Genomic DNA, 27,654 nt, shown 5'->3' on the forward strand with positions numbered 1-27,654 from the left:
AGTACTTTATGGAATTGACAACTTTTACCCATTCAGTGAACTTGTCAGACCTTGTTTCTTTGCCCCACCATGAGCAGGGGAGACATGCATCCCATGCTTGGTATGAAACATATCTACACCCACTAGATCTAATCTAACTGCAGGGCCGCACAGGTAGCTTCATCTGGGGCAGCTCGCTTGCCTTTTGAAATATGTAGAAGATGAAAATATGTATGTGATTGCAATTCACAGAGTTGCGCTTGTAAATTGCAATCACAAGCCTCGCATGTAAAGGACCACCTCCGTAGGTTCTGCTATAAAATTCCCAAGATGCTCCCTTTGAAAGGAGCCTCTATGTGGATCTTGACCCAAGTAGGGTCCACCATGCTTTGAGTTGGTAATAGGCCTGTGTGAAATAAGGTGAATCCTTGTTCTGTCTCGGTAGCTGCAGTGAGATGAACTTCACCCATGTGCCTGATTGAACCACCCACAATCCTTCTTGGCCTACCTCAGTTAACCAACTTGGTTGGTGCTTTTTATCTTAGTATGTCATGTCGTCTTGGTCAGGTGATCTAGCAACGTTGTATGTATCTTTCATGCTTACGGTGGCTTGGCAAAATATTGGTTACCCTCGAGTGTACTGTACCCTCTAGTAGAATTTCACTTTTTTTTGTGTGTGTGTAGATCAAGCCTATGAAGTCAAAAACACGTTTTAAATCATCTGGTCGTATTGTATAAGTAGACCCAGGGCTACGAAATTCAATGGTCTATAATGCCTCGAAATTTCAACATTAAAAAGATTATATTTTTATGTTGAAACTACCCAACCTAAAGTATTTCCTAGTAAATGGACCAAGCCGAATGTATTCGTGGGGTCAAATTGACCAAATAAAGCACGCACCTATGAGATTCAGCTAGATCCTGTAGAGGGTAGCCACTATTTTCCTCTGGTGACCTACCTCAACACTTTAAACTTTTAGGGCAACAACCCCTCCCCCTGCCTGTGCCTGAACCCCCAAGGAGCTTACAGCTTCACCTTATGGGAGGGGCGTGCATACCTCTGTTTGAAACATAAGTGGGAGGTGTGCTCTGGCTTATCACCACGTCCACTAGCCATGTACCTGACCCCCTGGGGGGTCTCCGTGATCAACATTCTTCCAACATTTTCTCTCTCCTCTTAAAAACATATGGGTTTTTGTTTAACTTTAATTAAACCTTTTAAGTGTTAGAATTGTTTAACTGATTGAAATAACAAAAATAGAAAATTTATAAAACTCTTCTAACAGTAAAAGGCAATAGGCTGGAAAAAGATTGTATGTCCTTGGCGATTAGACTGGGGTTCACGTGGTATCAGAGCAAGGCAATTCCCCTTATCAGTGCTCCTATCAATGCCCAGTGTGTGCGAGTTTGCAGTGAAAATCAGCCTCCAAAAGGGTTTTTTTTTAACGAAAAAGGTCGGTTAAAACTAGATCATTTTGTTTAACAAACAATGAATAATTTCGTGTTTGTGGAAACAAAACTGCATAGGATACTAATAAGGGCTTGTTGGAGTTTTTTCGGTGACAAAAATTAGAAGGATGTGACTAAATATGAAGTTTTTTTTTTTCTTCGAAGGGTTTGCCAAAAACAGTCAAACGCCGAAGGTCGTTTGACAGGCAAAACCTCCATAGAGTAGCATATGGGGACATGAACATCACTGATTTAGGTGAGGTGTTTGACTGCCCCCAAGAGAGAAAGAAGGAAAACCCTCTGAGAGGAACGATATCGAAAAACAGGTAACAGGTCCAACACAAAAATTCGGCGTGTCAGGGGTGGTCAAATCCCTCGATAGAGACCGCCATCCGGCCTAAGCTACCGGAGATCCTTCTCTCACCGAGAAAACCCCCTTTCTCATGTTTTTTCTCAATCCTTACAAAATGTAGGGGGTTTGTCATCCCCTTTTTCATTGCCGGAGAGCGTTGATCCCCACCACTGGAGGCTGAGCAACGCTACCGAACGTGGTGCTCTGCCGAACACTCATCGACGAAAGAGAGAAGGCCGTGCAAATAAGGGTTTTTAGATTTCGCTTTAAGGATGAAGAAGGGCCTTCGTTTCCTTTAAAAACTTTTATTTATTATTTTATTAGTACAAGTGGAAACATTTCATTTTAAATCCATAACAATGTTAGAATTTTTTAGAAATAGACTTGTTTGCTGAAAAATTTTGAGACAGGGTTTTTTGCCTCACGATTTTCTAGAAACAGACTCTATAACTTTTCTGAAATTCTAGAAAAGTATCTAAACTTTTATATTTAACTGGAAAAGAATTGTTATGACAAGGGTTCTGATTTATTATTTTGCTCAAAACAGACATTTGGCTTTTCTAATATTGCTAAAAAGCAGTTATTCTTTTCTATTGTTACAAAACAAGCTGTTTGACTTTTCTAAAATTATAAAAAAGGGGTTTTGTTTTATTGAAAGCCTCACAAAGCTTTATTTTTATCGAAATTGCATGAAATTTGATACTTTCTGCATACTTTGATATATTTAGAGATTGTTGGTAAACTAGAACACACACACAAAAGTCTAAATTATTTATTTTTGTGAGAAATATTATTAAAAAATGCTAATTGACAAAATATTTTAATTAATCATAATATTTTTCTATGTTCAAGTAAAAGATAAACAAAATAATCATAGCTTTAGTAAGGCTATCAATATTGAACTAGAATATAATTGGTTTCGAGTATAAATTTGGTCAGATTTGGGTTCATATATGTGATTAACCAAATTCGAAACAATTAGTGAGATCTATTATAATTAAATCTATATTATGTTGTATATGATACAACATAGGTCAGTTCAATATTTTAATAGGTTTAATTGATGGATTCTTATGCAAGATTATGTGCTAAAAGTTTTTTTTTTATATCATGTTATGAAAATGAGATTGGTCTTGACATGATTGCGACCATATTATTTTAAAAACATTTATTCAGGTATCTTAATGAATTATGACGAAAATGAGTAATAAGGTATAAGATTTTGCAATGGCATAATAATTTTTTTTTATATGCTTAAGTATCTTAACCCAAAATGAGATGAATGGATTGATAAGATATACTATGGATACAACGAATGTGTAATTGGGTTTGTCATAATGAATAACTTGGATAATTTTCTAATAAAATTTAATCACCTTATTGGGGTTGGATTGATTCAGTTATTTTAGATCAAATTATGCATTTTGGATTGGATTGGATTGTATGTATTGATCCAAAATTAGACATAATCAAATCCATTGGATTGTATTAATAACTGAATTGGATCTATCACGTGAAACTATTTCAAATTATGTCATGGTGATGTAGTTTAGATCGATAAAATGATCTGGACTAATTAGACCTTATGAATTGCCTTAGATATATTTAGATCCATTCGTGCACAACTAAGAGAATTGATGATTCAATTTTGAATATGACAGATTCAATTTTGGTTTAGTTAGTCAAAGGTTAGATCATATCAGGTAACATTGTTTGGATCTACTTCATTAAATTGGATCTATAGGAATGTAGTTGGACTTATAAGATCTAATCGTACTTATTTGAGTCATTCAACATATACTGAATCAGTTTGGATTTAGGATATTTATTCGAATTTGATGAATATTTGGTTTGAATGGGGCCTAGTCATGCTTATTGTGATTGGATCATAATCAGAGAAAGTCTACTTGGATTAGTTCTTATCACTCAATTTGGATGGGGCTTAATGGATTGCTCGAGATTGTATGAGTTGGATCAGATTTAGTCAAATCAGATTAGATTTGAATAGACCCAGTGGAGGCAATTTGTTCTGGTTGAGTCAGTTTGGTCAAGTTGAACTAGATATAATCCAATCATTGAGGATTAGATCTTCTTGGCTTGAACAAGTTGGTACATGTTAGTTGATTCAAATCAATGATAATTAATCTTGATTATATTAGTTGGTTCAATTCAATGATAATTAATCTTGATTAAATGAGTTATATCTCATGTGTTTGTCTATGTTAATTAAAAAATAAAAAAATTGACTTAATAAATATTTTTACTTACCTATGTGCTTTAGATAGTCTCAACCCAAAATTTATGATCAAAAGAGTATGGATCCATATTGATAGTATGAGATCCAGGACTGCTTTATGACACTACATATTTTGTTTGATTTGTTTCATTGGTGATCCATGCTTAAATCCTATTGATACATGAATTCAATTTAGTTCAGACTTTATGATGGATTTAAATATGTTTTAAGTCTAAGTTTTGGTATAAAATTATGTGATAGGTCTAACCAGTGGCTTACTTTTTCTAAGTAATGGGGAGGAGGACCGAAACATGCCATTGAAAGACTCTACTGAGACAAAGATGGGCTGTCAAGAACGTAGAGGAGGTAGGATGGGCAGTTGGTCAGATCTAGTATGGATCGTACATGGATGATAGTTGGAGTCGGCGACTCTCCTAGGGTTACCTCATCTGGGATTCTTGGGGAAGAGGATCAAGTTGTCCCTTGAGAACAGATGCACTATCTCCCTTCAACTCTTTGAGCGAAATGTGACAAAAGGAAGGAAAATGTTGAATATATTTAGATCCACATATATAATGGATTTGGACTATAGTCAAATCCTATATAACCCATAGTTTTACTTGAGCAATTTAGCCTTGCATGAAGATTCAATTTTACTTGATGATAACATCTTAAGTGAATTTTATGACCCATATGAATCCATTAGAATGAGTATGCCAATAACATGGATTTGGACTATAGTCAAAATTCTTCATGACCATGATTGAATGCATAAACAAGTAAAGGTTTGACTAGCGTTAACAAATCATTTCTTTCATTCTTCTGTCAAACAACTTTCTATCTTGATCATCTTGGGGTTCTCAAAAGTTTTAAAATTTATCTCAAGGTTGTCATTTTCAACTAATGAAGAAGGGTTTTTCTGTCTTTCAAAGAGAGACTTGAATTCAGGTAACTCTGTGGTGTCCTCTCCCTCGATTTCACCTTTAGGTCTAGACTTTTTTGACTCGTCTACATATAATTTTGATAGAAAGGCATCATTAGACATGTTAGAGAAAACAAAAACATGAGGCCTACAAAAACTTATTTAGTAATGTAAACATGAATAGTATGCTCTTACAACGAAGATGATAGCTTTGACCCTCGAACAGAAAAATCTCTTTTATTTTCTTGTTTTTTTTAGATTTTTGAAATATTTTTATTTTAAAAAAATTTAATTTATTTTAGAATTTTTAAATTTTTTTATTTTCAAAAGAATATTCATATAGAATTTAGGCTCTGACGGATCACCTGGGGTCCGTGAGATGATGAACCATTCAGGATGTCTCTTTTCCTCCATACTGCCACAATTTTGCCCTAACTTGTCAGTGTCTTGCTCTAAGCGTGATAATTCTCTACATGAGGAGAGACAATAGAGTTCATATTATTGCTAAACTTTTAAGAGTCAATGCCAAGTTCATGCAAAGGGAGAGCAAATCATGTGTCATCTGACATAACCAAACCTCCTACTTAGTTGATGATGGTGGCCCTCTTTTTAAAATGATCTCTTAGGACCTATGCAAGCTTTTCTTAGTCTTCCTTCCCTCTAGGGCTCTTATAACCAAGGCTCTAGGTTCCTACCTTAGGTATTGCTATGAAAAATACTCTTATATGCTGTTGTTTTTTTGTTAGTCCCTTAAAAGGCTCATACCCCATGTACAAGGCAAGTATTCACCTATTAATATATTTTTAAAATCTATCACTATTTGGGGTGACATCTGATGTGGAAATCATTTATCCTTTCTTTGAGCCTGAAGACCTTAGGTCTTGTAGAGGTTTATAATTAACACTTGGCCCAAACTGGATAATATCACACTCACGGCTGAGCTCGATGAGGGGACCATTTATTTCTTTGACCAAACAGTTGGCATGTTAGTTTACCCCTCGGGTCTGGAAAACATGGGTTGTATCATCCTAATGGTAGGGTAATCACCATACACTGTCACACTTTGATCTTGTTACAATATCTTAATGCATTAATGAAATATGAAAGAAATAACCTTAAAGTCATGGATCTAGGGCCTCCCTAACAACATGTTGTATGAGGCTGACACATCCACCACATGAAATAACATCTTTTGAACAATAAGACTTATTGCCATATCCAATATTACGGTTCCTATGGTGGTTGTAGTGTTGCCATCGTATTCGCTGATTTGGTCACATGCTTTCCCAACTCTTCTTTTAAAATATCCACTCTTTTAGTAGTAATGATTGAACATATGTTCATTCCTCCACCACCGTCCACCAAATAATTGGTGACCAACATGCCCTTTATTTGTACGATAATGTATAGTGCCTTAGTGTGGGGTGCTACGGGCTTCAGCACATCATCATCTGAGAAAGTAAATGTCATCTGAGTCATCACTTGAGAGATTAAGATTACCAATCCTTACGGCTGGGTGTTGGGGGGAACTTTGACATTTCTCAATTTTTTTGCTACTCCTAATTAGTTCCAATATTGAGTTGTTAGCAGGAGTCTTGGCCAACTGGTAATGTATTTTCCTTTTTCTACCTCTTTGGATTTCTCTAAGGTTTTCTTGTTGGTCTTGTGTTAAGAGGTGATTTGGTAAGTCATCAAGGGTGAGACTTTTTCAAGACTTTCAGTTAGTAAACCTTTCCTGAATGTGTAACCTGACTCACATCACTTTTTGGTCAGTTCTTTTTAAGAGAGTATAGGAAGACCATCATTTTTTATAATTGTGTCTCTATCATAGGACATTGAGGGAGAAACCTTGGTGTAATTATTGTTTGAAAGGTCTAGGCGAGTTATACTTATCTGAGGGGTCTCCCGTAACATATCTTTAATTTTCTGTGAAATCTATTTTCATTATACCCTCCTTTCTTCTTGGTAATACATTTGAGGAGCCACAAGCGGTTGATGAGGAATAATGTTACAAGTGAGGACTTAGGGAATACATATCACGTTGATAGGTGGTCCTTGCTTAATGACTTTTTTCTGGAAGCCAATTCTTCTTAGGTTTGCAAGCTTTGACTTTTCTTTTGTTTTATGATCTGAGAATGACTTTTTTAAAATGTCAATTTCATTGTTGCCCAGATTTTGTTGTTCTTTATCGACAAACAATTCACCACTTTTGATATTATCTTTTATGATGTGCTTGAGAATGATACATTTTTCGGTATGATGGCCCACTGCCCTATGATAACAATATTTGGATGGGTCCTTATTCTTCATCTATGGTGAGTCTAGCACCTCAGTCAACTTTAGCAAACCATCTTGCAACAGAAGATCTAGGACTTGCAGTCAAGTTTGCTTAAACTTTATGAACCTCCGATCCTTGGTCCATTTTGGGTTTCCTCCATACTCATTCTCATTTGAGTTTGATTTCTTTGAGGCGGTTCTCTGGTTGCTTGCCTTTTGGCCTTAATTACCATTCATCTGAGAGGTTTGTGCCAAGGTTTGAACAATATTGACTTGATCTTTGGACGAGTATGACTTCTTGTAGATATTGTCGTTCTTCTCATGCTTTAGGATATACTGCTTTTTTAATGCCTACCTCAAAGGTAGTAACTTTTTTATGAGTTTGGCATATGTTTCAATCTGAGCCATGCTGATTAGGCTCATCAAAAGTTAGAAGAAGTTGTTTATAATTATGATCAGGGCATAAGAGTTTGAGATTGACTCCTTCATTCTATTAGTTATGTACTTTCATTTGTTAATGACTTGGTGGGAAGGGATACTACATTAAATTGAAATCACTCTATGAAGTGGTTGATAATCTGTTTGAACTCCTTGACATTTTGGAGGTTCAGAGTGATGAACCAATCCAATGCCTCTTCCTCCAAACTTTTGAGAAACTAATCGATCATGCGACTATCATTTTTGTGGTGTTTAGCCACACTTCTCATGAAGAGGGTCATGTAAGTGTAACACGCCAAGATTTTTAATTCTTGAAAATACATGAAAATTTAAAACTTTTTTTATCAAAATTGTTAGCGAAAAACTTTAAACTTGGATTCAAAACTTCAAGCGTGTTACATTCCACTCAACAATGATTATACTGAATTTAAAAGCAAATAGCATATCCCATTAAAAATACTTTCATTCCAAAGAACAAAGTACCATAATATCGTGTATCTAAATTCCACTTAACAATGAAGCAAAAGAAAGGTGGTGACTCTTATATATGTATGGTGATTAGAGTTAGGGAGAGAAATGGGGATATGTCAGTTGAATGGGGCTGGTGAAAGCTTGAGAGAGAGAGAGAGAGAGAGAGAGAGAGAGAGAGAGAGAGAGAGAGAGAGAGAGAGAGAGAGAGAGAGAGAGAGAGAGAGAAATTGGCGTGGTGGGTGGGGGAATTTATATATTTTGGTAGGTGGGGGTTGTTAGGTTTGTGGATTGCTCTTGTTTTTTGACAATTTAAAAGTAGTTTGTGGGCGGTCATTTATAACACAGATCCAGAGAGTCGCTAATTGCCATGGATATTTGACACAACCAATCACCTTACAACATTTCATGTGTAGCCTACACGTAGGGGAGGGTGTTGCGTGTTCTCCCCCGAAGATGCACTCTTTGCTATAGTGTGTGTTTGGGGGTTCGAATGAGCACCACATATATAAGCACGTGGGGCTCGTATCCCCGCGTGTGTCAGCATCACTTAGCATCAGAGTTCGGTGCGATTGCAAAGACTTAAGTACCCTTTCCTGCCATTCTCACCATAAAATGACTGATCGAGAAAAGGATAAAAATGTCCTCCATCCAGAAAAGGGAGGATGATCTTAACTCTTCAAAAAGTCCAAATGTTTTATTTTTACCCTAAGCAGTAAAATCTTATGCTGCCAGTGGATCACCCTTTGATGACTCACCATCTGTAACATGAGCTTTCTTTGATGACACACCTTTTACCATTGTCTGCTGCCATCGGAGCACCTTTTGCCGTCGTCTCGAGTCCAGGTTTCTGCCTTGGTTTTTAGCTTGTGTTACAACACATTGCAGCCTTCTCGTTCCTGCCTTGTGTTACAAAACATTCCAGAGTTTGTTCCTATCTCATGGAAATAACTATAAATTGATCAACTGGTTCGATCATTGGTGGGTGTCATAGGGGTATTTCTCGGCCATCTCTTTTTACAGTCTTCTCTTTTTTTTCATTTTTGTTAGGCAGTATGGAAAAAAGCAATAACACACAAACATTCCAACAAGTGCCATTAAGGCATCGTGAATACCTTTCCATGTCATCATGCTATTGTTGAAGAACGTATGTCATCGTGAGTGCCATTAAAGCGTTGTTTTGTTATTGTAGGTGGTGAAATTCCACTAGAGAGGGGGGGGGGGTGAATAGTGAAATAGTATATAGATTGATAAATTAAAAATATAATACAATAAAGGCGCAACACATAAACACCGAATTTATACTGGTTCGGTCAAAACCCTGACTTACATCCAGTCCCCAAGCAAACCACTTGAGCTTTCCACTATAACATCCGAGTCACCGGATAAATAGTACAACACCCTCTTCCTCAGAGGTCTTATTCTCTCAACAGAGAAGGGGCACACCCTCTTCCACAGAGGTCTTCTTCTCTCAACAGAGAAGGACAACACCCTCTTTCACAGAGGTCTTCTTCTCTCAACAGAGAAGGGCAACACCCTCTTTCTCAGAGGTCTACTTCTTTCAACAAAGAAGGAATACAGTGAATAACAAAAAGTTACAATACTTCCTATAGAACCTTCAGAATGATATGAATGCACGAATGAAGGATTCTCAGAATGTTCTGTTCTTTTCACTCAGAAGATACTCTTTGTCAAAAAGCTATTCTTGACTTTTTCTCTTTCTTTTTCTAGGCTCTCTTTCAGATATCGAATAGGAATTTTTCTCGTTGTAAGCTCACATATTCATTCATTTTGTCTGAATAGTTTATTTGAGTGTGTTTATATAGCTTAAAAAAAGTAGTCGTTACCTTTTAAAATCGTAGTTTTTTTGAGATGTGAAATGTCATGTCATTTCAAAAAACATCTTTAGAGAAATTCGAGAAAGTCTTCTTTCCATAAAAGTAAAATATGGGGTACAATAGTCGTTTGTAATATTTTAGGTATTATATATTTTATGTAAAAAGTCTATTTCTTATAATAGTACATTGAACGTTGGATTGTAGGCTGTCATGTAGTTTTGTCTTTATCCTAATTAATGATTTGTGGTACATAAGTACTTCTTTACTTTAAATGAGTGTAAGTACAATAAATGCTTTCAGATATTTATTTGTACATAGTCATATCAAGAGTTTTCTTTATGATGTGTTTTTCAATGTCTACAGAGAGAATGAAGACTTTAAACAAGTCGACATTCTTGAGAAGGATATTAACAAGGATTTCTTACAGGAGGTATTTACTGCTATACAAAGAGAATGATGACTTCAAGTAAGTCAATATTCTATGGGTTTGTAAAAAGGTAACTAGAGTCTTTTCACCAAGTATTATATTTGTTTTTCTTTGTGTAGCCGATTTTCATGTTTTGTCTTTTTCCTACACATTTGAAATCATTTCTTTAAAAAGGTAACTAGAGTCTTTTCACCAAGTATTATATTTGTTTTTCTTTGTATAGCCGATTTCCATGTTTTGTCTTTTTCCTACACATTTGAAATCATTTCTTTAAAAAGGTAACTAAAGTCTTTTCAACAAGTATTATATTTGTTTTTCTTTGTGTAGCCGATTTCCATGTTTTGTCTTTTTCCTACTTTTGAAATCATTACTTTTCAAGTTGTCTTGTATATGATAGAATGTACAATTATTGCTTTTTGAAATCATGAATTATATCATGTCAAAATACCTTTTCCATAAAGGTTTGTAAGAAGGTACAATTATTGTTTTTCAAAAAAGGAGCTTTTTGAAACTATTGTATACTTTTATGAAATACCTTTTATGAATGAGTATGTAATATGCAATATGCATGCTTCTGAAGGTTCCGTTACATATGACTCTAAAGAAGAAAAAAATCTTCAACTTGAGGTAGCCGATCTCTTTAGATGGTCTTTATAAATGCATGGCTCATCAAGCTTTTTCTTCAAGGAGTATGATTGCACCATAGTTGTACTTGAACAGGAGGTCTCCATCCTTTTTTAGTGATTTATCCTTGCATCAAATACTCGTTAGATATATGGCAAAACATATCCAGTCATAATATAACATTTTTCAAGAAGACATATTATCATATCATATGAAATCAAATAAGATAGTGTATCATATTATGTGACATCAAAACAGAGTTTCTCAACAGGTGGATCTTATCTTTTCGACGGTTGGAAAATTAAAGATATTTGTAAGACGCTAGGACCTGTTGAAAAGAATGCTTGTTTACAGATGTGAGAAATGGCCTCTACCCCATCCGTTATTGTCCATTCACTCAGTATATGCAATGTATCGCAAATCGTGGTTGTTGTAACATACTACCGATTTGTGAGATATTGTTTTATTTGTTAATATCGATTTGTAAGCTATTATGCTGAATTTATGTATCGATTTATAATATATTTTGCGATATGTATATCAATTTATAAGATATTATGTGTTTTGTAGTGTCGATTTGTAAGCTATTATGCTGAATTGCCATATCGATTTGTAATATATTATGCGATATGTATATCGATTTGTAAGATATTATGAGTTTTCTAGTATCGATTTTTAAGATATTTATAGAAAGAATTTTAAAACATGTGCGCGCTGAAATACATTGTTGCGCGCTTGCAGTGGTGATTTTTGTATTCAAATCATTGCTCATTTAGCGATTTCTATTGAAATCGCTTCACAACGTCATAGATATAATTAAATTGTTGTCACGTGAATCACTATCATCAACACACATATACGACAAATCGTTTCTTTTATTGGCATGATAAATAACAACTTGATGCATAGTATAAACAAATAACAAATCGCTATTGCTTTTATACTGTGATTCATTCAATCGTTTCTTTGACTTGCTTAACCTTATCGGTATCCATTGTTATATGCATCTTGAATAAATCGTAGTAAACATATGCGCTGGCTAACGCAAATTGATATCTTGCTTATGATAATGGTGAGCTTATCATTTGGTTGCAGTGAAGATGATCTATCTCAATCATTGGAAAGTTATGGAGAAGTGAACATCTATACTAATGATGCACCTAAAGAATTGAACATGTGCACTAATGATGCACATGATAAGAAGGGTGCATGCATTGGATTCACTCTTAACTTGAATGTTCCAGCAAGAGAAATGCAATTCAATAATGAGGTAGACAATCATGACAATACACTTGATAAAGGTGCAGGCACTGGGAATGTACATGATAGTACACTTGACTCTGTTTTGGTAGAAGAAATGCAATTTAATAATGAGGAAGCTACATATAAATTTTATAATGATTATGCCTTAAAACTTGGCTTTAGTGTTAGTAGGTATTCTTGGTCAAAAAATGCACAATGTATCATGGTGAGAAAGACATATGTTTGTTCTAATGAAGGTTGAAAGAAGTCAAGTGGAAATCCAACAAGGAGCAAGCCAGATTCAAGATATGGATGTCCAACGAGAATGATGTTAAGAAGGCTTCCGAATGAGAAATATGTAGTTCATACTTTAATCAATTATCATAACCATGATTTAGCAGCTTCATTTATGACTCCTATGTTAAGGTCACATCGTAAAGTAACTGAAGTGCATGCTGTAATTGCTGAAATAGCTGATAGCGCCGACATTGCACCAAGGAAGACATACAATTTATATGGGAGAATGTGCCATTCACACCTATGGATCTAAAAAACCACTTGAGAAGGAAGATGACAAATAACATGAAGAATGAAAAAATATGTTCTTTAGTTGATTACTTACAAAAGAAATCAAGTATTGACCTCAGTTTCTTTAGTACAATACAACTAGATGAAGATGGATATGCTATGAATATTTTTTGGGTAGATTCAAAGTCAGGAGTAGATTATGAATGCTTCAATGATGTGCTTGTTTTTTATACGACAGTGAAGATTAATACTGAACAATGGCTATTTGCGCAATTTGTCAGAGTGAACCATCACTCACAGAGTTGTATATTAGGTGGCACTTTTTTGTATGATCAGACCAAGGAAAGCTTTGAGTGGTTGACCAAATTTTAAGGCATAATCATTGTAAAATTTATATGCAGCATCCTTATTATTAAACTGCATTCCTTCTACGAGAACAGAGTCAGGTGTACTATCATGTACATTCCCAGTGCCTGCACCTTTATCAAGTGTACTGTCACGATCGTCTACCTCATTATCGAATTGCATTTCTTCTGCTGAAACATTCAAGTCAAGAGTGAATCCAATGCGTGCACTCTTGTTATCATGTGCATAATTAGTGCACATGTTCACTTCTTCAGGTGCGTCATTAGTACAAATGTTCACTTCTCCATATCTTTCAAATGATTGAGATAGATCATCTTTATTATAACCAGATGATAAACTCACCACTGTTATGAGCAAGATATCAATTTGCATTAGCAAGTGTATATGTTTACTATAATTTATTCAAAATGCATATAACAACGAATACCGATAAGGTTAAGCAAGTCAAAGAAACGATTGAATGAATCACAATATAAAAGCAACATCAATTTATTATTTGCTTATATTCTGCATTGAGTTGTTACTTACCATGCCAATAAAAGAAATGATTTGTCGTATATGTACGTTAACAATATCGATTTAATTATATTTATGATGTTGTGAAGTGATTTCAATAGAAATCGTTAAATGAGCAGTGATTTGAATACGAAAATTGCCACCGCAAACATGTAACAATGTATTTATGTACACACATGTTTTAAAAGTCTTTCTACAAATATCTTACAAATTGATATTAGAAAACATATAATATCTTACAAATCGATATACATATCACATAATATATTACAAATCGATATGACAATTCATCATAATAGCTTACAAATTGACACTACAAAACACAAAATATCTTACAAATCGATATACATATCACATAATATATTACAAATCGATATGGCAATTCATCATAATAGCTTACAAATTGACACTACAAAACACAAAATATCTTACAAATCGATACTCATATCGCAAAATTTATTACAAATCGATACAGAAATTCAACATAATAGCTTACAAATCGATATTAACAAATAAAACAATATCTCACAAATCGGTAGTATGTTACTACAACTGCGATTTGAGATACATTGCATATACTGAGTGAATGAAGGATACCGGATGGGGTAGAGGCCCTTCCTCGCATCTGTAAACAAGCATTCTTGTCAACAGGTCCCAGCGTCTTACAAATATCGTTAAGTTTCCAACCATCAAAAGGACAAGATCCACCTGCAATAACAAAACAATGCTTTAATGGCACTCACAATGACATACGTTCTTCAACGATAGCATGATGGCATGGAAAGGTACTCACGACGCCTTAATGGCACTTATTGGAATGTTTGCGCATCATTGCTTTCTTCCATAATGCCTAACGACAACGAAAAGAAGAGAAGATTGCAAAAAGAGATGGCCGACAAATGCCCTATGACGCCCACCAATGATCGAACCAGTCGATCGCGAACTCAGGAATGTTTTGTAACACAAGGCAGGAACGAGAAGGTGACAATGTGTTGTAACACAAGCTAAAAACAAGGCGGAAACCTTGACTAGAGACGACAACAAAGGCTGCTACTTCGGTGGCAAAGTTTGCATCATCAAAGGGAGCTCCTGTTACAGCAGATGGTGCAAAAATTTACTGCTTAGGGCGAAAACAGAACGTTTGGACTTTGAAGAGTTAACATCATCCTCGACTTTCTAGATGGAGGACATTTTTATTCTTTTCTCGAACTATCGTTTTCTTTCTTTTTTGAATGAAGGACATTTTTGTTCTTTTCTCGAACAGTCGTTTCGTGGCGAGAATAGTAAGAAAGGGTACTTAAGTCTTTGCAACCGCACCAGACTCCGATGCTAAGTGATGCCGATACACACGGAAATACGAGCCCCATGTGCTTATATACATGGCGCTCATTGGGACCCCCAAACACGCACGGTGGCTAACAGCCGTCTTCGGGAGAGCACCTGGAGAGGGGTTACATAAAAAAAGGAAGTGCTAATGATGAGGCTTGGTGAAGGGCGAATTTTAAAAATACACAAACTAGCCGAGCTTGATTAAGCTCGTTTTGTGTAGTTATGTAAGTCCCCAAATATTAGTACACTAGTAAATTATGTTGGCTTCTTCTTCTTTTTTAAGGCAAGCTGGGGTTATGCACAATTGGGTTTTGAACCTGTAACTTACAAAAGAAGGTATTGCCTGGTAGGAATAGCTAGTGCAAGTCACCTTGTGTTGGGACGTTGCAGGTTCAAAACCCAATGATATAGTTGTACAACTGATATGGATCTGCCTAAGTCCAGCTTGCCTTTCAAAAAATGAAAAAAGAGAGGTTATTGCCAAGATGGTATAACAGACGTTAACCATTTAAGGAAGTGAGGAGTTCAAATCGCACCTCCCTCGCTATTCATGTAAATAATTTTTAAAATAAAAATGCTTGGTTTAGCCGAGCCAAGCTTGAGTTCAACTCAAGCTAAGTTTGGGCAAAAGCTGTTCAATCCTAGCTCAAGCTCGAGCCGAGTTTGGACAGTGAACCAAGCTGAGCCGGCCTAAGCGCTTCTCGAACTTGGCTCATGTGCAGCCCTATCTGGAGGCAAGGTGACCATCGAAGAACCATCCCATGTTGCTTTTAATTGATGCATGTCTCCAGAAAAACAGCATCAAACAATTGTTTTTCATGTTCTTTTATTTTCCTATATGTTATATGTATGCTGCTATTTTATTTTCCATATGGTAGCATAGCCGATTTGTCTAGGTTCTATGATTAGTGATAAAATTAGAGTTTGTTATTAGCATAAAATACCTGACCTTCGAATGTCCTTGTATTATTCACTCTTTTTTTTTTTTGCCGTTTTAGATTGATGTGTTTCACGTAGGGGTGTCAACGGGTTGGGTTTACCAGGAACTGACCCTAACCAAACCCTATAGGGCCCGGGTATGATGATAAATAATAAGACCCAGGTCCAGACTTGAAGGTCTGACTAATACATGGACCCAGGTATAGATTGTGAAATTTTATACCCGACCTACCTGAGTTACGATTAAGACCCATAAATTTTCAATGTAAAAATGATAAAAAGTTATAGTTTGGGTATGTTTTTTCTTATAGTGGACTTATTAGACCTGGGTCTGAACCGGATACCATACTCGAAAATTGGGTCCAAGTCTGGTTCCAACTGGATCCCCGTTGACAACCCTAGTTTCATGGTATAAAAAAGAAAAAAAAGGAGAAAAACTAAATTTGCTAACATACAGCAGTTTTGTTATTCTCCCATCCAGTATATGATCGTCTATGATTCCACTAACAGCAAAGAGCTGCACCGGTTTAGCCAAATGGGTAGCCCGGTCCAGACGCTCTTTGCAACAAAATCACGATTGGGGGGAGCACTCGCATCATTTTAGATCTTCCAAATCTGCCATCCAACAGTATGGAACACCAAATCCCAACTTTTAAGCCATGATAGTTAGGGATGGTAGTGGACCGGGGAACAACGGGGCTCCGCCCCACCTCGCCCTGTTTGGACCAGGGATGGAGGGCATGAAACAGGGATGGAGGCGGGGATGGACTTAAGCTTTTCCCCGCCCCGCCCCGTCCCCAATCCTTTAAGGGATGACTATAGACTAAGGAGAAATGCCCCCCGCCTCGCCCCCGTTTGGACCGGGGATGGAGGCGGTGGTGGAGGTTGAAATCCATCCCCGTGTGGGGATGAAGGTTCGGATTTTGAAACAGGGCGGGGGTGGAGACCCTATCTATCCCCCGCTCCAAACCCGGTCCCGGTCCACTGCCATCCCTAATGATAGTGACAAAAGTTTTTTTCCGCAAAATCTCGTTTTTCAAAAACTTGCGAGAAATTAAAAAAATTTCATAAATCTTGTGTTTTTTAGACAAAATCTTGGCATTAAAAAAATAAATTTTAAAAATATGAAAAATATTTTTATAAGAAAATATTAATAAAATTTATTTTAAAATAAAAATACATGGTTTTTTCATGATAAATAGCCGTTTAAAATATACCGTTTAGATCACAGTATTTATGTCTTTTCATAAAATGTAGCAATATTTTGAAAAAAAAATCTCGCAAAACTTTCAGGCAATTTCTCGCGATATTAATATTTGTCACCATCGCCATGACATGTCAAACTGAGTGTTCATCCACCACTTCAGCTCCTGAACAAAATCAGAACGTGGCACTCTGTGTTTACCAAATATTGTACATATGTACTTTCAAATTCTTTGCAAGAAAAAAATAATTGTACATTTTAATTCCTCGAGCTTGGTGCGTAGAGGACACCCATTAGGGAGAGACACCCTAAACCCTTTCAACCGGTCCTCATGCAGCCATTGGAGGCACCTTTTTTGTCCACACATAACAGTGCCATTGATGTGGAACACACTTTCTTTTCGGATTGCAAGACCCCTTCCACCATAGCTGGTCTCTCCCATCCTCCAGACAATATCCAGTTTAGGGAAAGGAGGGCCATCATCCCTTACCATTAATTTCTTCACGTATGATAAACAACCAGATAAAAGGGGAGGAGGACCGTTCCATGGATCAGTCCAAAAGCGCACAGAACTACTGCTAATGGCCTTACATGATATGAAGATTTCAATTTTTTTCCAGTCCCCATAAAATCCATTTCCAAGCACTGAAACCCCACTTCGGAGTTGCTCCCCCAAGACTTTTATTATGTAGGCATTTAGCTCTCGCAAACTGCGCAGATAAGGGTATGTTTGATGGCTCGTCCCGTACGTCGCACGAGACGAAAAAGACATCCAGAACAATTTTTGTAACAAACATTGGACGCGGTGGACGGCATTCCACGCATCCTCCGCGTCCTTTCCCTTGCATTATTTTTGATCCACCTCTTCCCTGTTACAAAAAGTACAAGAACGGAAGGAACGAAAAAAAAAAATGCATCGACAAGCGCACTGCGCCCATCGATGGACTCTCTCTCTCTCTCCGATTTTTTAGAGTAGAGTCCAATGGAAAAATCAAAGATAAAAGTAAGGGGAAGAGGGGATGGTGTTCAAGGGCAGATTCTTCCCTTCGTCCTCTTCTTCCTCCTTCAAAAGCGCCACCAAGTCAGGTGCTTATCTTCGTCGGCCAGGAGCGGAGCTGTTCCAGCAGTTCGCCAACATTTGCAAGTCAAAAACCATGGAGTTCTTCGTTGCGGAAGACGAATACGAGCAGATTCTGGTGATGGGTGACGACGATTTCGACTCCAAGGAGGAGCTCATCAAGGACCAAAAGGTGATCGTCATCAAGCCCGACCATCTTTGCGACTCGTCGAAAACCCCCCAAATTGGTACCTCCCTACCTCTTGATTCTCTGGTTTCTTGCATTTTCACGAACATTTTTACCTTCGAATCTGCTTACCTTCAGTTGCAAATGGCGCACACGCCGTTTGATGTCAAAAATATGAAGGCTGCAGATCGGGCAATTGTTGCCCAACTTTGAAAACTCTCCGAAATCAAACACTCATTTTCGTCGGAGATGCCCATGCCGAGGTAGAGGAGGCTGACGCCAGCGGCCTATGAGGCACAACGCTCGGTGTTCTCGTACCACTCATTTTCGTCATCAATGATTTGGTCATCGGGCTCGAGGAAGGGGGAGAAGGAGGCAATGGTGTGATCGACCGGGGAGCCGGCCTTGACGAGGATGATGATGGACCAGGGCCGTCGGATGGAGAGGACGAAGTCGCACGGGGGAGTAGTGCCCAGTGAGGGAGAGGCCCTCGCCCTCGCCCTCACCCTCACCCTCCTGCTGAGCACGGTCGACAGTGTCATCGATGCGATTGTAGACGGAGATGAAAAACACTACTTGGAGAAGAAGGGTTTTGTTGTTATGGCATTATCGAGGATGTTCATGCTGGTCGTCGGCGGCCGAGTGTTTTCATCAGAGTTTTGTCATGTACAAAATCGGCCAAAATTATCCATGTCCAAGTTGTCCTCTCATCGTTATCAAACAACAGACATTTGGAACATAACATTTGAGTACAGTCTAAACAAATGTTGAACTTAGAAACAGTTGTTACTAAGTATGACTATAGGGTCAAGCCATCAAACATACCCTAAAAAATCACATAAGACACTGTCCATAGCCAATTTGGCTAAACAAGTTGCATTCAACTCAATCCTACTCAAATCAATGCCCTCTTTCCTCATTAGTCTTACAAAACACCTCCCAAGCAATGAGATAGGCTGCCTCCTATAGTCATCATCCTACCCTAAAAAGTTCTTGAACAAGGTCTCCAATTGACATATAATTTTTTTAAGGCAATTTAAAGATACAACAACAAAACCAGAATCCTCAAGAGAAAAGCACCCTTGCTGCATAAGATAATAATTTAGCTTTCCAAGACTCAATCCTCTGCTGCACTTTCCCAACAACTTGTTGACATAAAACAAAATTTAGATTTCCAATGCAAATGCAAAGGAGCAACCCCAAATATTTTAGAGGAAGCTCACGCAGCTGCCAATCAACAAGGACGAGATACTCTAGCTGCATCATGATCCCCATTAAAAGAAATGATGACAGACTTTGCATTGTGACTTTATGGCATGATAGATTAGGAAACGTTCATTGTGTTTCTATTGTAAAAAATGTGCATAATGGTTTGTTGCCTAATGTTGTCAATGATAATTATGAGAAATGTCGTGTAATTATTCATTCTAAATTCTAATTTTGTTAAGCATCCTTTTCTTAAATCTAGAAGAAATAATATTTTTCTATATATTGTTCATTATAACATATGTAATCTTAAGAATAGGTTAGCATGAAGATAGAATAATTATTTTATTACTTTTATAGATGATTATTCTAGATATACATATGTCTACTTATCAAACAAAAATATAAAAACACTAGGCAAATATATATCTTTAAAAAACAATATTAAAAATTTATTAAGTAGAAAGATTATTCATATTAGAAGCAGGAGTGTAAGGGATCGGATATGACCCAATCCCAACTTGTATTGAATCTAGTAGGGTCAGGGTTTGGTAACAAAGGGGTTGGATTAACTTTTCAGGTCAAACTCATGACATGTGATTATTAAATGGGTCGGGTATAGTTTATGAAATTTTATGCCAAACCAGGATGAGACCTATGTTTCGATTAAGATCTATAATTTTTCAATATAAAAAAAACTTGGGAAACATTATTTTAGTGAGTATGAACTATGTCTAGTTTATGTAATTTTTATCATATCCAAGTATGGTTTTTCTTAATAAAGATTCATTCAAATCCACATCCGGATCTGATTCTGACACCTCCTAATCATAATTGGGTCTGGACCTACCCATTTTAGTAGATGTATAACCCGTTGACACCCTTAATTGGAAGTAATAGAAGAAAATATACAGCTAATAATTTTATAGAATTTTGTCACATTCATGGAATAATTCACCCAATCACCGCACCTAGTGCACCCCAACAAAATAGAGTTGCATAACCTAAAAATAGGACTTTAATGAAAATGTGGAATGCATTAATTCTACTTTCATGTGTTCCTTTTGATTTGCAGGGAAAAGTTTTATTTACCGCATGTTACATATTAAAAATCACTCACTAAACTTAGCTATTTTAAAGTATGGGGTTGTCTTGGTAAATTCAAAATCAAAGCTAGAAGGAAATTAGCCAAAACCAAATCTAGACAGGACTTGCTTAAAATCCAACATTTACATGAGAGAATGGGATTTTTTCTCAGACAAATTTGGATACAAAACTTGATATTGAATCCGAATCTGATTATTAATCAGATCCAATTTTTTAGACACAACCCAATTTTTTTTGTTTTTTTATGAAGACAAAAGTATTATTGTTCTAGAATATTTTTTTATCAACTATGACCAAATAGAGTATCAAAAAGCACTAAGCTTACCACTCTTAATCAGCTTGACCTTCACTCGAGGCTATAAGTGGACAACCAGCCCACTTATCAAAGTGGGCTTTGTGGGCTCTTGGTTTATGTCAGTCATGCCAACGAGACCCAGCCAGCTATGGCTGGAAATGACGCACAATATTGGTATGATTGGTAGTGACAAAAAAATCAGCTCAAACCTAGACTGGGTTGGGATCCTTCTGATCTAAATATGGATTTAGACCCAAGATCCAACCATGGAATGAGGCGCAATATTGGTATGATTGGTAGTGACAAAAAAAATCAGCTTAGACCTAGACTGGGTTGGGATCCTTCTAATCCAAATATGGATTTAGACCCAAGATCCAACCATGGTCTGAAACCCATGCATGAGAGAGAGAGAGAGAGAGAGAGAGAGAGAGAGAGAGAGAGAGAGAGAAGAAATTCAACATTACCACCACTCATGAAGATCAACAAAATGTTTAACCCATGAATTGAACAAGAGCAAAAGCCAAAACAATTAAAAGAAATCAGAAGAGAAAAAGAACATCAGACTGACAAAAGGGCTCACGCACGAGCTGCTGGCCCAGAGGGCGTCATAAGACAGGGAGCGTCAGCAAGAGGGTGAAAGATCTCTAAGATGCATACGCAGGATCACATAAACATCTACCAAGATTTTATGCACCAGGTTATGAATGTTAACCGAAATTTGACAAAAATGAGCATCGTTTTGCACCATCCAAACAAACCACCAAGAGGTAAGCAACCATGTCCGACAGATCAACCTCCACCTCATGCTATGCCTAATACAAACCGGGCCCAAGATCAGATCAAGCGCAAAGGACTCCTCCTTAACAAACACTTCCGGATGCCTCCCGGAGAGAGAGAGAGAATCATTAAGATGGCTGAAATGTAGTAAATGTTGTTTACATATAATCTTTAAAGGAAAACTGTTTTAACTTAAGCTTATAACCAAATACACAAATTCTCAAAATGACAAAAACAATGATAACGTAATTGAGCACAACAAATCAGATCATCCAAGAACAAAGTCGTGTGTAGAAGAAGAGTTCCTGTTTGGTATGCCCCATAATTGTTAGGAACTACTTCTCAAATTCAATGTAGAACAGATCTGAATAGATCCTCAGATTGTCTTGAAGACGACCGTTGAGTGATTAGCAATGTGCAGACTGAACTGGCCTCCTTTCTCGGAAACATCTAACTTGTCCATGCCGGGAGGGGGCAACATTTCAAAATTTGCAACCAACCTTCCAACTACTAGGCTCAAGATAGGCAGTGCCAAGATGATCCCAGGGCAGCTTCTGCGTCCCATGCCGAACGGAACATATCGGAAATCGACCTTGCCGCCTACGATAGCATCGGTACTCTGTTCCTCCTCTAGGAAGCGCTCAGGTCGGAACTCGGAGGGATCCTTCCACCACTCAGGGTTGTTTGCCAACCACCATGCATTCACAACAACCTTGGTGTCCTTGGGGATGTTGTAGCCTCCAAGCTTAGCATCCTCTAAGTTCATGTGTGGCACTAGCAGTGGGATAGGTGTGTGTAGCCTTAGAGCCTCCTTCACAACTGCTTGTAGGTAAGGCAGCCTCTGCAGGTCACCTTCTGTCACTGGACTTCCTTGGAGGACAGATGAGATCTCTTCCCTGAGCTTGTTTTGGACCCTTGGGTGGTTGACTACCTCAGCAATTGCCCACTCCATTGACCACAATGTTGTCTCAATGGCTGCACCAAATGTAGAAAAATTTCAGTCTTTGGTATAATGGCTAATTCTTTAAGGCCCAAGTTCAAGAATGGCTAGCAACCTCTTGCAAATGCTAAATCTATGGAGCTATTTGGAGATTTTCTTTTGATTGGCCAATAGATTATGTAAGCGTTGACCCTTTGTAGAATCACAAGTCAAATTCTTCATGCTACCCACCAAGGGTACTTTTGTTTGCAAAAAAAGTTGGAGATTTTGAGGAGAAAGCTTCTAACTTTACATGTGGCAGCAGATAACAATGTAAACTTGTTTTTAAGGCTCACAATGGATCAGTTGTCATTCTCAGTTTTCAAGAGCCTTCCTATCCATTAGGTTGTGGGTACATATAAGTGAGCAGATCCAGTACTGGCAGATCTGGTGCAATTGGCCACAATGTTGTCTCAGTGGTAGGGATGGCAATGGACCGAGGTGAGGGCGGGGGACAGGGTCTCCACCCCCACCCCGTCTCAAGATTAGAACCTCCATCCCCGCACGGGGATGGATTTTAACGCCCACCCCGCCTTCATCCCCGCACAGGGATGTATTTTAACCTCCACCTCCGCCTTCATCCCCGTTTCATGTCCTTCATCGGCCCGGTTCAAATGGGGATGAGGCGGGGCGGGGCCCCGTTTCCCCATAGTCTATTGCCATCCTTTAGAAGGACTGGGGATGGGGCGAGGCAGGGCTAGGCAGGGATGGGGCAGGGCTGGGAAAAGTGTAAGTCCATCCCCGAACGGGGATGGATTTTAACCTTCATCCCCGCCTCCATCCCCGTTTCATACCCTTCATCCCCGGTCCAAACGGGGCCGGGCCCAGCTTTCCCCCGGTCCACTGCCATCCCTACTCAATGGCTGCACCAAATGTGGTACATAATGACTACATCTTTGAAGCCTAATTAAGTTCAAGAATGGCTAGAAACCTCTTGCAAATGCTATACCTATAGAGCTATTTGGGGATTTTCTTTTGATTGGTCAATATGTGGACCCTTTGTAGGATCTTAAGTCAAATTCCATTATGTCATGCTGCCGACAAAGGGTTTCAAGAAAAGATGAAGGAAATTTTAAGGAGAAAGCTTTTAACTTTACAGGTGGCAGCAGATAACTATCTAGACTTGTTTTTCAGGCTCACAATGGGTCAGTAATCATTTTTCGTTTTCAAGAGCATTCCAATCACCTTAGGTTGTGGGGGCACTCATAAGAAGACTGTTCTCACCTGCCACATTTATGTTCTCCACGATGTATATGGTATTGGCCTCTGATATTTCTCCCTTCATCTCTGCTTCAATGATCTGATCCATCGCACACTTTATGATATGCTTAGCTCCATTAGCAGTCATCACTTTCCTGAAAAAAAAACAAATAAACATATATAAAACGAATGACGCCAATTAAGTTTCGATCCTAATGGGTTCATTGTCATAAAAAAAATGGAAAATAAAAAGACCAATGAGCAAACTTACCTTCTGTGTTGCACATAATGATTGTTGAAGAAGGCCAGCCTCTTGTTTTGCAAGTCCCTACACTTGTTGAGGTACCCCCTCAATAATGGCCTCAAGATGGGGATGAAGTCCCCATAATTGTACTCAAAGCTCTGTGCCAGACGGCTCCTCTCAGCATTGAACTTTGTGGCTTGCTGGAAAAGTGGGTCATCCATTGACTCAAACCTTGCATCAAACATCATCCTGTACATGATGTTGTACAGCATGAGCTGCAGCCTCTTCCTGATCAACAGCCCCTCCTCCTTGACCCTCTCGTCCTTCATCAGGTCCTTGACCACCTCCTCAATCTCACTCTCCCAGCCTTCCCTGTACTGCTGCACCACCTTGTTGGTGAAGAAGGGCAGCGTCATGATCCGGCGCATCTTTCGCCAGTGTTCGCCGTAGATGGTGAACACCATGTCCTGGCCATTGCCGGTGAATATGTCGAACACGACGTTTCGCGGGCGTGACCCGAACTCGACGCCTTGGCTGTGCAGGACCTCCTTAGCCATGTCTGAGTTCGAGACCACAACCAGGTTCCTTACACCCAGTTTGAGCAGGAAAACGTCACCATACTTCTTGGCCATGCTGGCTAGGAACCTGTGGTTGAGGTCATTGCCTACTTGTAGCCAATTGCCAAAGATTGGGAGGGCAAGTGGGCCCGGGGGTACGTTGCCCTCACCAGAGACGAGCAAGAAAGAGATGAGAGAGAGGGAGAAGAAGAGAGAGAGAGCCAGAGTGGAGGAGGAAACTGGGAGAGAAGAAAGGACACTGAATTGGGGTGCTGCATAGTAGAGGGCCAATGAAAGCAGTAAGGGAAGGATGAGAGAGCTGGTTCTCATGGCCATGGTGGCCATGTGAGAGAGAGAGAGGTTGTTAGGAATGAAGCAAAAGAAGGGTGGTGACTATGTCTTATGAAAAGATGTACTGGGGTGAGAGAAATGATGATATGTCAATGGATTGGGGTTGGTATATATATAGAGAGACAGAGAGGCTGGCCCTGAAGCCAAAGGAGAGAGGATGGTGGAACTTATATATGTTGGTAGGTGGGTGTTGGTGGGATTATGGAACACTTTGTGTTTTTTATATTTTAAGAGGATAGTGGAAGATGGTTTCAAGACAAAAACAGTGGGCGGAGAAACACGGTAGGAGCCGCTCTTTTCAAGTCAATCTCATGGTTGGTGAAGAAAATGCCAATTGACGAGTAAGACACCCAAATAAGTCTAAGATTGATAATTTAGCAGTGGGTTCCAAGAAATTTGGGCAAACTAATCACCAAATCCAAAAAACTCATATTTTGCAGCTTCCTTTAGCTTGGTGGTGCAATAAGCTACTTTACGTTGTTTTTATATCATATTGGTGCTATGTATAGCCATATCATTTTGGCCTGGTAATGTAACAGATATAAATGGAATTGCAACCGAAATTCAAAACAACTGATAGGTCATCAAAATGGCAAATGACAATAACATGAGAATGAAAATGCAAAAAAAAAAAAATATACAAATTTTAAACACGTAAAAATCTAATCTTCCCAGGCTTTTGTCAGATTAAATGCATTTGTTTGGATGAAAAAAGAAAAGAAAAGATTGGTCTGTGGTTCACAAGTTGCCAATGTCCATATGTCGTTCACAGAAACAGAAATAGTAATGTTTAGCTTAGATCAAAAGGGAGAGACAGTTATCCATCTTGATGTATATATGTAGATTAACATAGAAACTATCAGAAAGCATTTGAAATTAATTATCAAAGAAGCTAACCCATTTAGCTTTTGTTTAAATGGAGAAAATATTTCAACAAAAAACTGAACAATGTTTTCAGATACAAGAATTTTGCAGATACAGTAAGAAAACTAAGATCCCTAATTATCTCCTTTTTTCTTTTTCCTTCTTAAATCCTTATATACAATCCAACAGTTTCTAAATCAAAATACTGTCAATTTTCTACAAAAGCCACTAGCGATGAAACAAGTTCACTCTTTATTTAGGGGTGGTAATCGGGTCGGGTTGGCTGGTCAACATACCTCAACACGAACCTGACCTGTTTATTAAACGGGTTGGCTGTGGCAAACACAAACCCAACCCATTTATTAAACGTGTAACCCGACATGACCCACCTAACCCGTTTAATAAACGGGTCAGGTCGGGTAAACGGGTTGGCGGGTCGGGTTTAGGGTTTAGTGAAACCTGAATCAAAACAGAGAAGAGAGATCAGGATTAAGGCGGATGGAAGGGGAACAGGGCATCGGCGGTTGCCAACGCCGATGACCGGTGAACGCCAACCGGTTGGTGGGTCCTGTTAGTTCCCTAGTATACCTGAAACAAGGAAGCAAAAGGGGGAAAGGTCGGTGCCGACCGTAGGGAGAGAAAAGAGAGAAGGAAGGGGGAGAACCGACATGGAGGGATGTCGGTGGATGGCGTCTAGTGATGGAGGTCAGGTGCCTATGTCAACAAAAGAGGGTGGCCAACAGAGGTTGGTTCAGGGTTTTGTGAAAGAGAGAACGACGGAGAGAAGGAGAGAGAGGAGGATACTCGGGGTCGGGGGTGACCAATTGGAGGGTGGCAACCAACGTTCGACGACGTGTAGAGGTGGACAAAAGAGGGTGGTGGTGTGCGGCGTGCGCCTGTGCGGTGAATCGTGATGGCAACAAGGTGGAGAGGACTCAGACGAGAGGTCTCCGTCGGTTGCGGTTGGGTAGGAAGGAAGGGAAGTCTTTACACTTTAGGGTTATAGGGTTAGATAATTAAATATATACGGGTTGCGGGTGGTCGGGTTCGGGTAAACGGGTTGACCCGCCCACCTAACCCGTTTATTAAACGGGTCAGCCGGGTTGGCGGGTTGGCATACCCCTAACACGAACCCGACCCGTTTAATAAATGGGTTAGGCGGGTCGACCCGTTTACGACACAAACCCATTTAAGCCAAACCCGAACCCGCCTAAGAAGCGGGTTGGCGGGTCGGGTTGGCGGGTCTTGTCATAAATTGCCACCCCTATCTTTATTCAATATAGTGAAGTGAAAATATACGAACTTTTTCCTTATAAAAAGCAGCAACTAACTAGGTTGGATGCCCAACAGATGGCCCACCTCTACTTGTTCCAACTTAAAACTAAAGTGATTCACACTAACCACATTGGCCCCAACAAACAAGAGATGACACTGAATATTTCAGAACCAAAATAATTCTAATCACATATTTCTTGGTCCAGATTCAAATTCACCTAGTTATTCTGTTCCCTCATCCAAGTGAATGGATTGAAACCAATTAAAGCAATATTTGGATCCATTTGGTACGTTCCTACTCTTACTATCGACTTGGATCACAAAATTGGAACGTATATCTGATTCAAACACGGGAGAATGAGTTCAGAAGCCAACTGTAATCAAATTGAGAATCCACATGTAAGGTCCATCTAGATTGCAA

The 27,654-nt window shown here is 38.6% G+C and overlaps 1 protein-coding gene across 1 annotated transcript; it reads right to left on the reverse strand.

The window, feature by feature from the left end:
* Positions 1 to 21,878: 21,878 nt before the first annotated feature.
* On the reverse strand, positions 21,879 to 25,151 carry LOC149843322 (taxane 2'-alpha-hydroxylase-like). The gene is made up of 3 exons (XM_089999718.1): positions 24,214 to 25,151; positions 23,967 to 24,097; positions 21,879 to 22,738 (listed from the first exon to the last, which is right to left on the reverse strand). The coding sequence occupies exons 1-3, from the start codon at positions 25,086 to 25,088 to the stop codon at positions 22,140 to 22,142; spliced, it is 1,605 nt and encodes a 534-aa protein (XP_089855844.1). The 5' UTR covers positions 25,089 to 25,151; the 3' UTR covers positions 21,879 to 22,139.
* Between the last annotated feature and the right edge of the window lie 2,503 nt (positions 25,152 to 27,654).

Source organism: Nuphar pumila, chromosome 3 (genome assembly GCF_984573655.1).
Source record: "Nuphar pumila chromosome 3, dmNupPumi1.hap1.1, whole genome shotgun sequence".
NCBI classification, from domain to species: Eukaryota; Viridiplantae; Streptophyta; class Magnoliopsida; order Nymphaeales; family Nymphaeaceae; genus Nuphar; species Nuphar pumila.

Bases quoted from the DNA above. Each gene is read 5' to 3' on its own strand.
- LOC149843322 (XM_089999718.1), bottom strand. From the start codon at position 25,088: ATGGCCACCATGGCCATGAGAACCAGCTCTCTCATCCTTCCCTTACTG. The intron at 24,098-24,213 runs GTAAGTTTGCTC...TTTTTTTTTCAG, and splicing joins CATTATGTGCAACACAGAAG to GAAAGTGATGACTGCTAATG. The intron at 22,739-23,966 runs GTGAGAACAGTC...CATTTGGTGCAG, and splicing joins GGAGAACATAAATGTGGCAG to CCATTGAGACAACATTGTGG.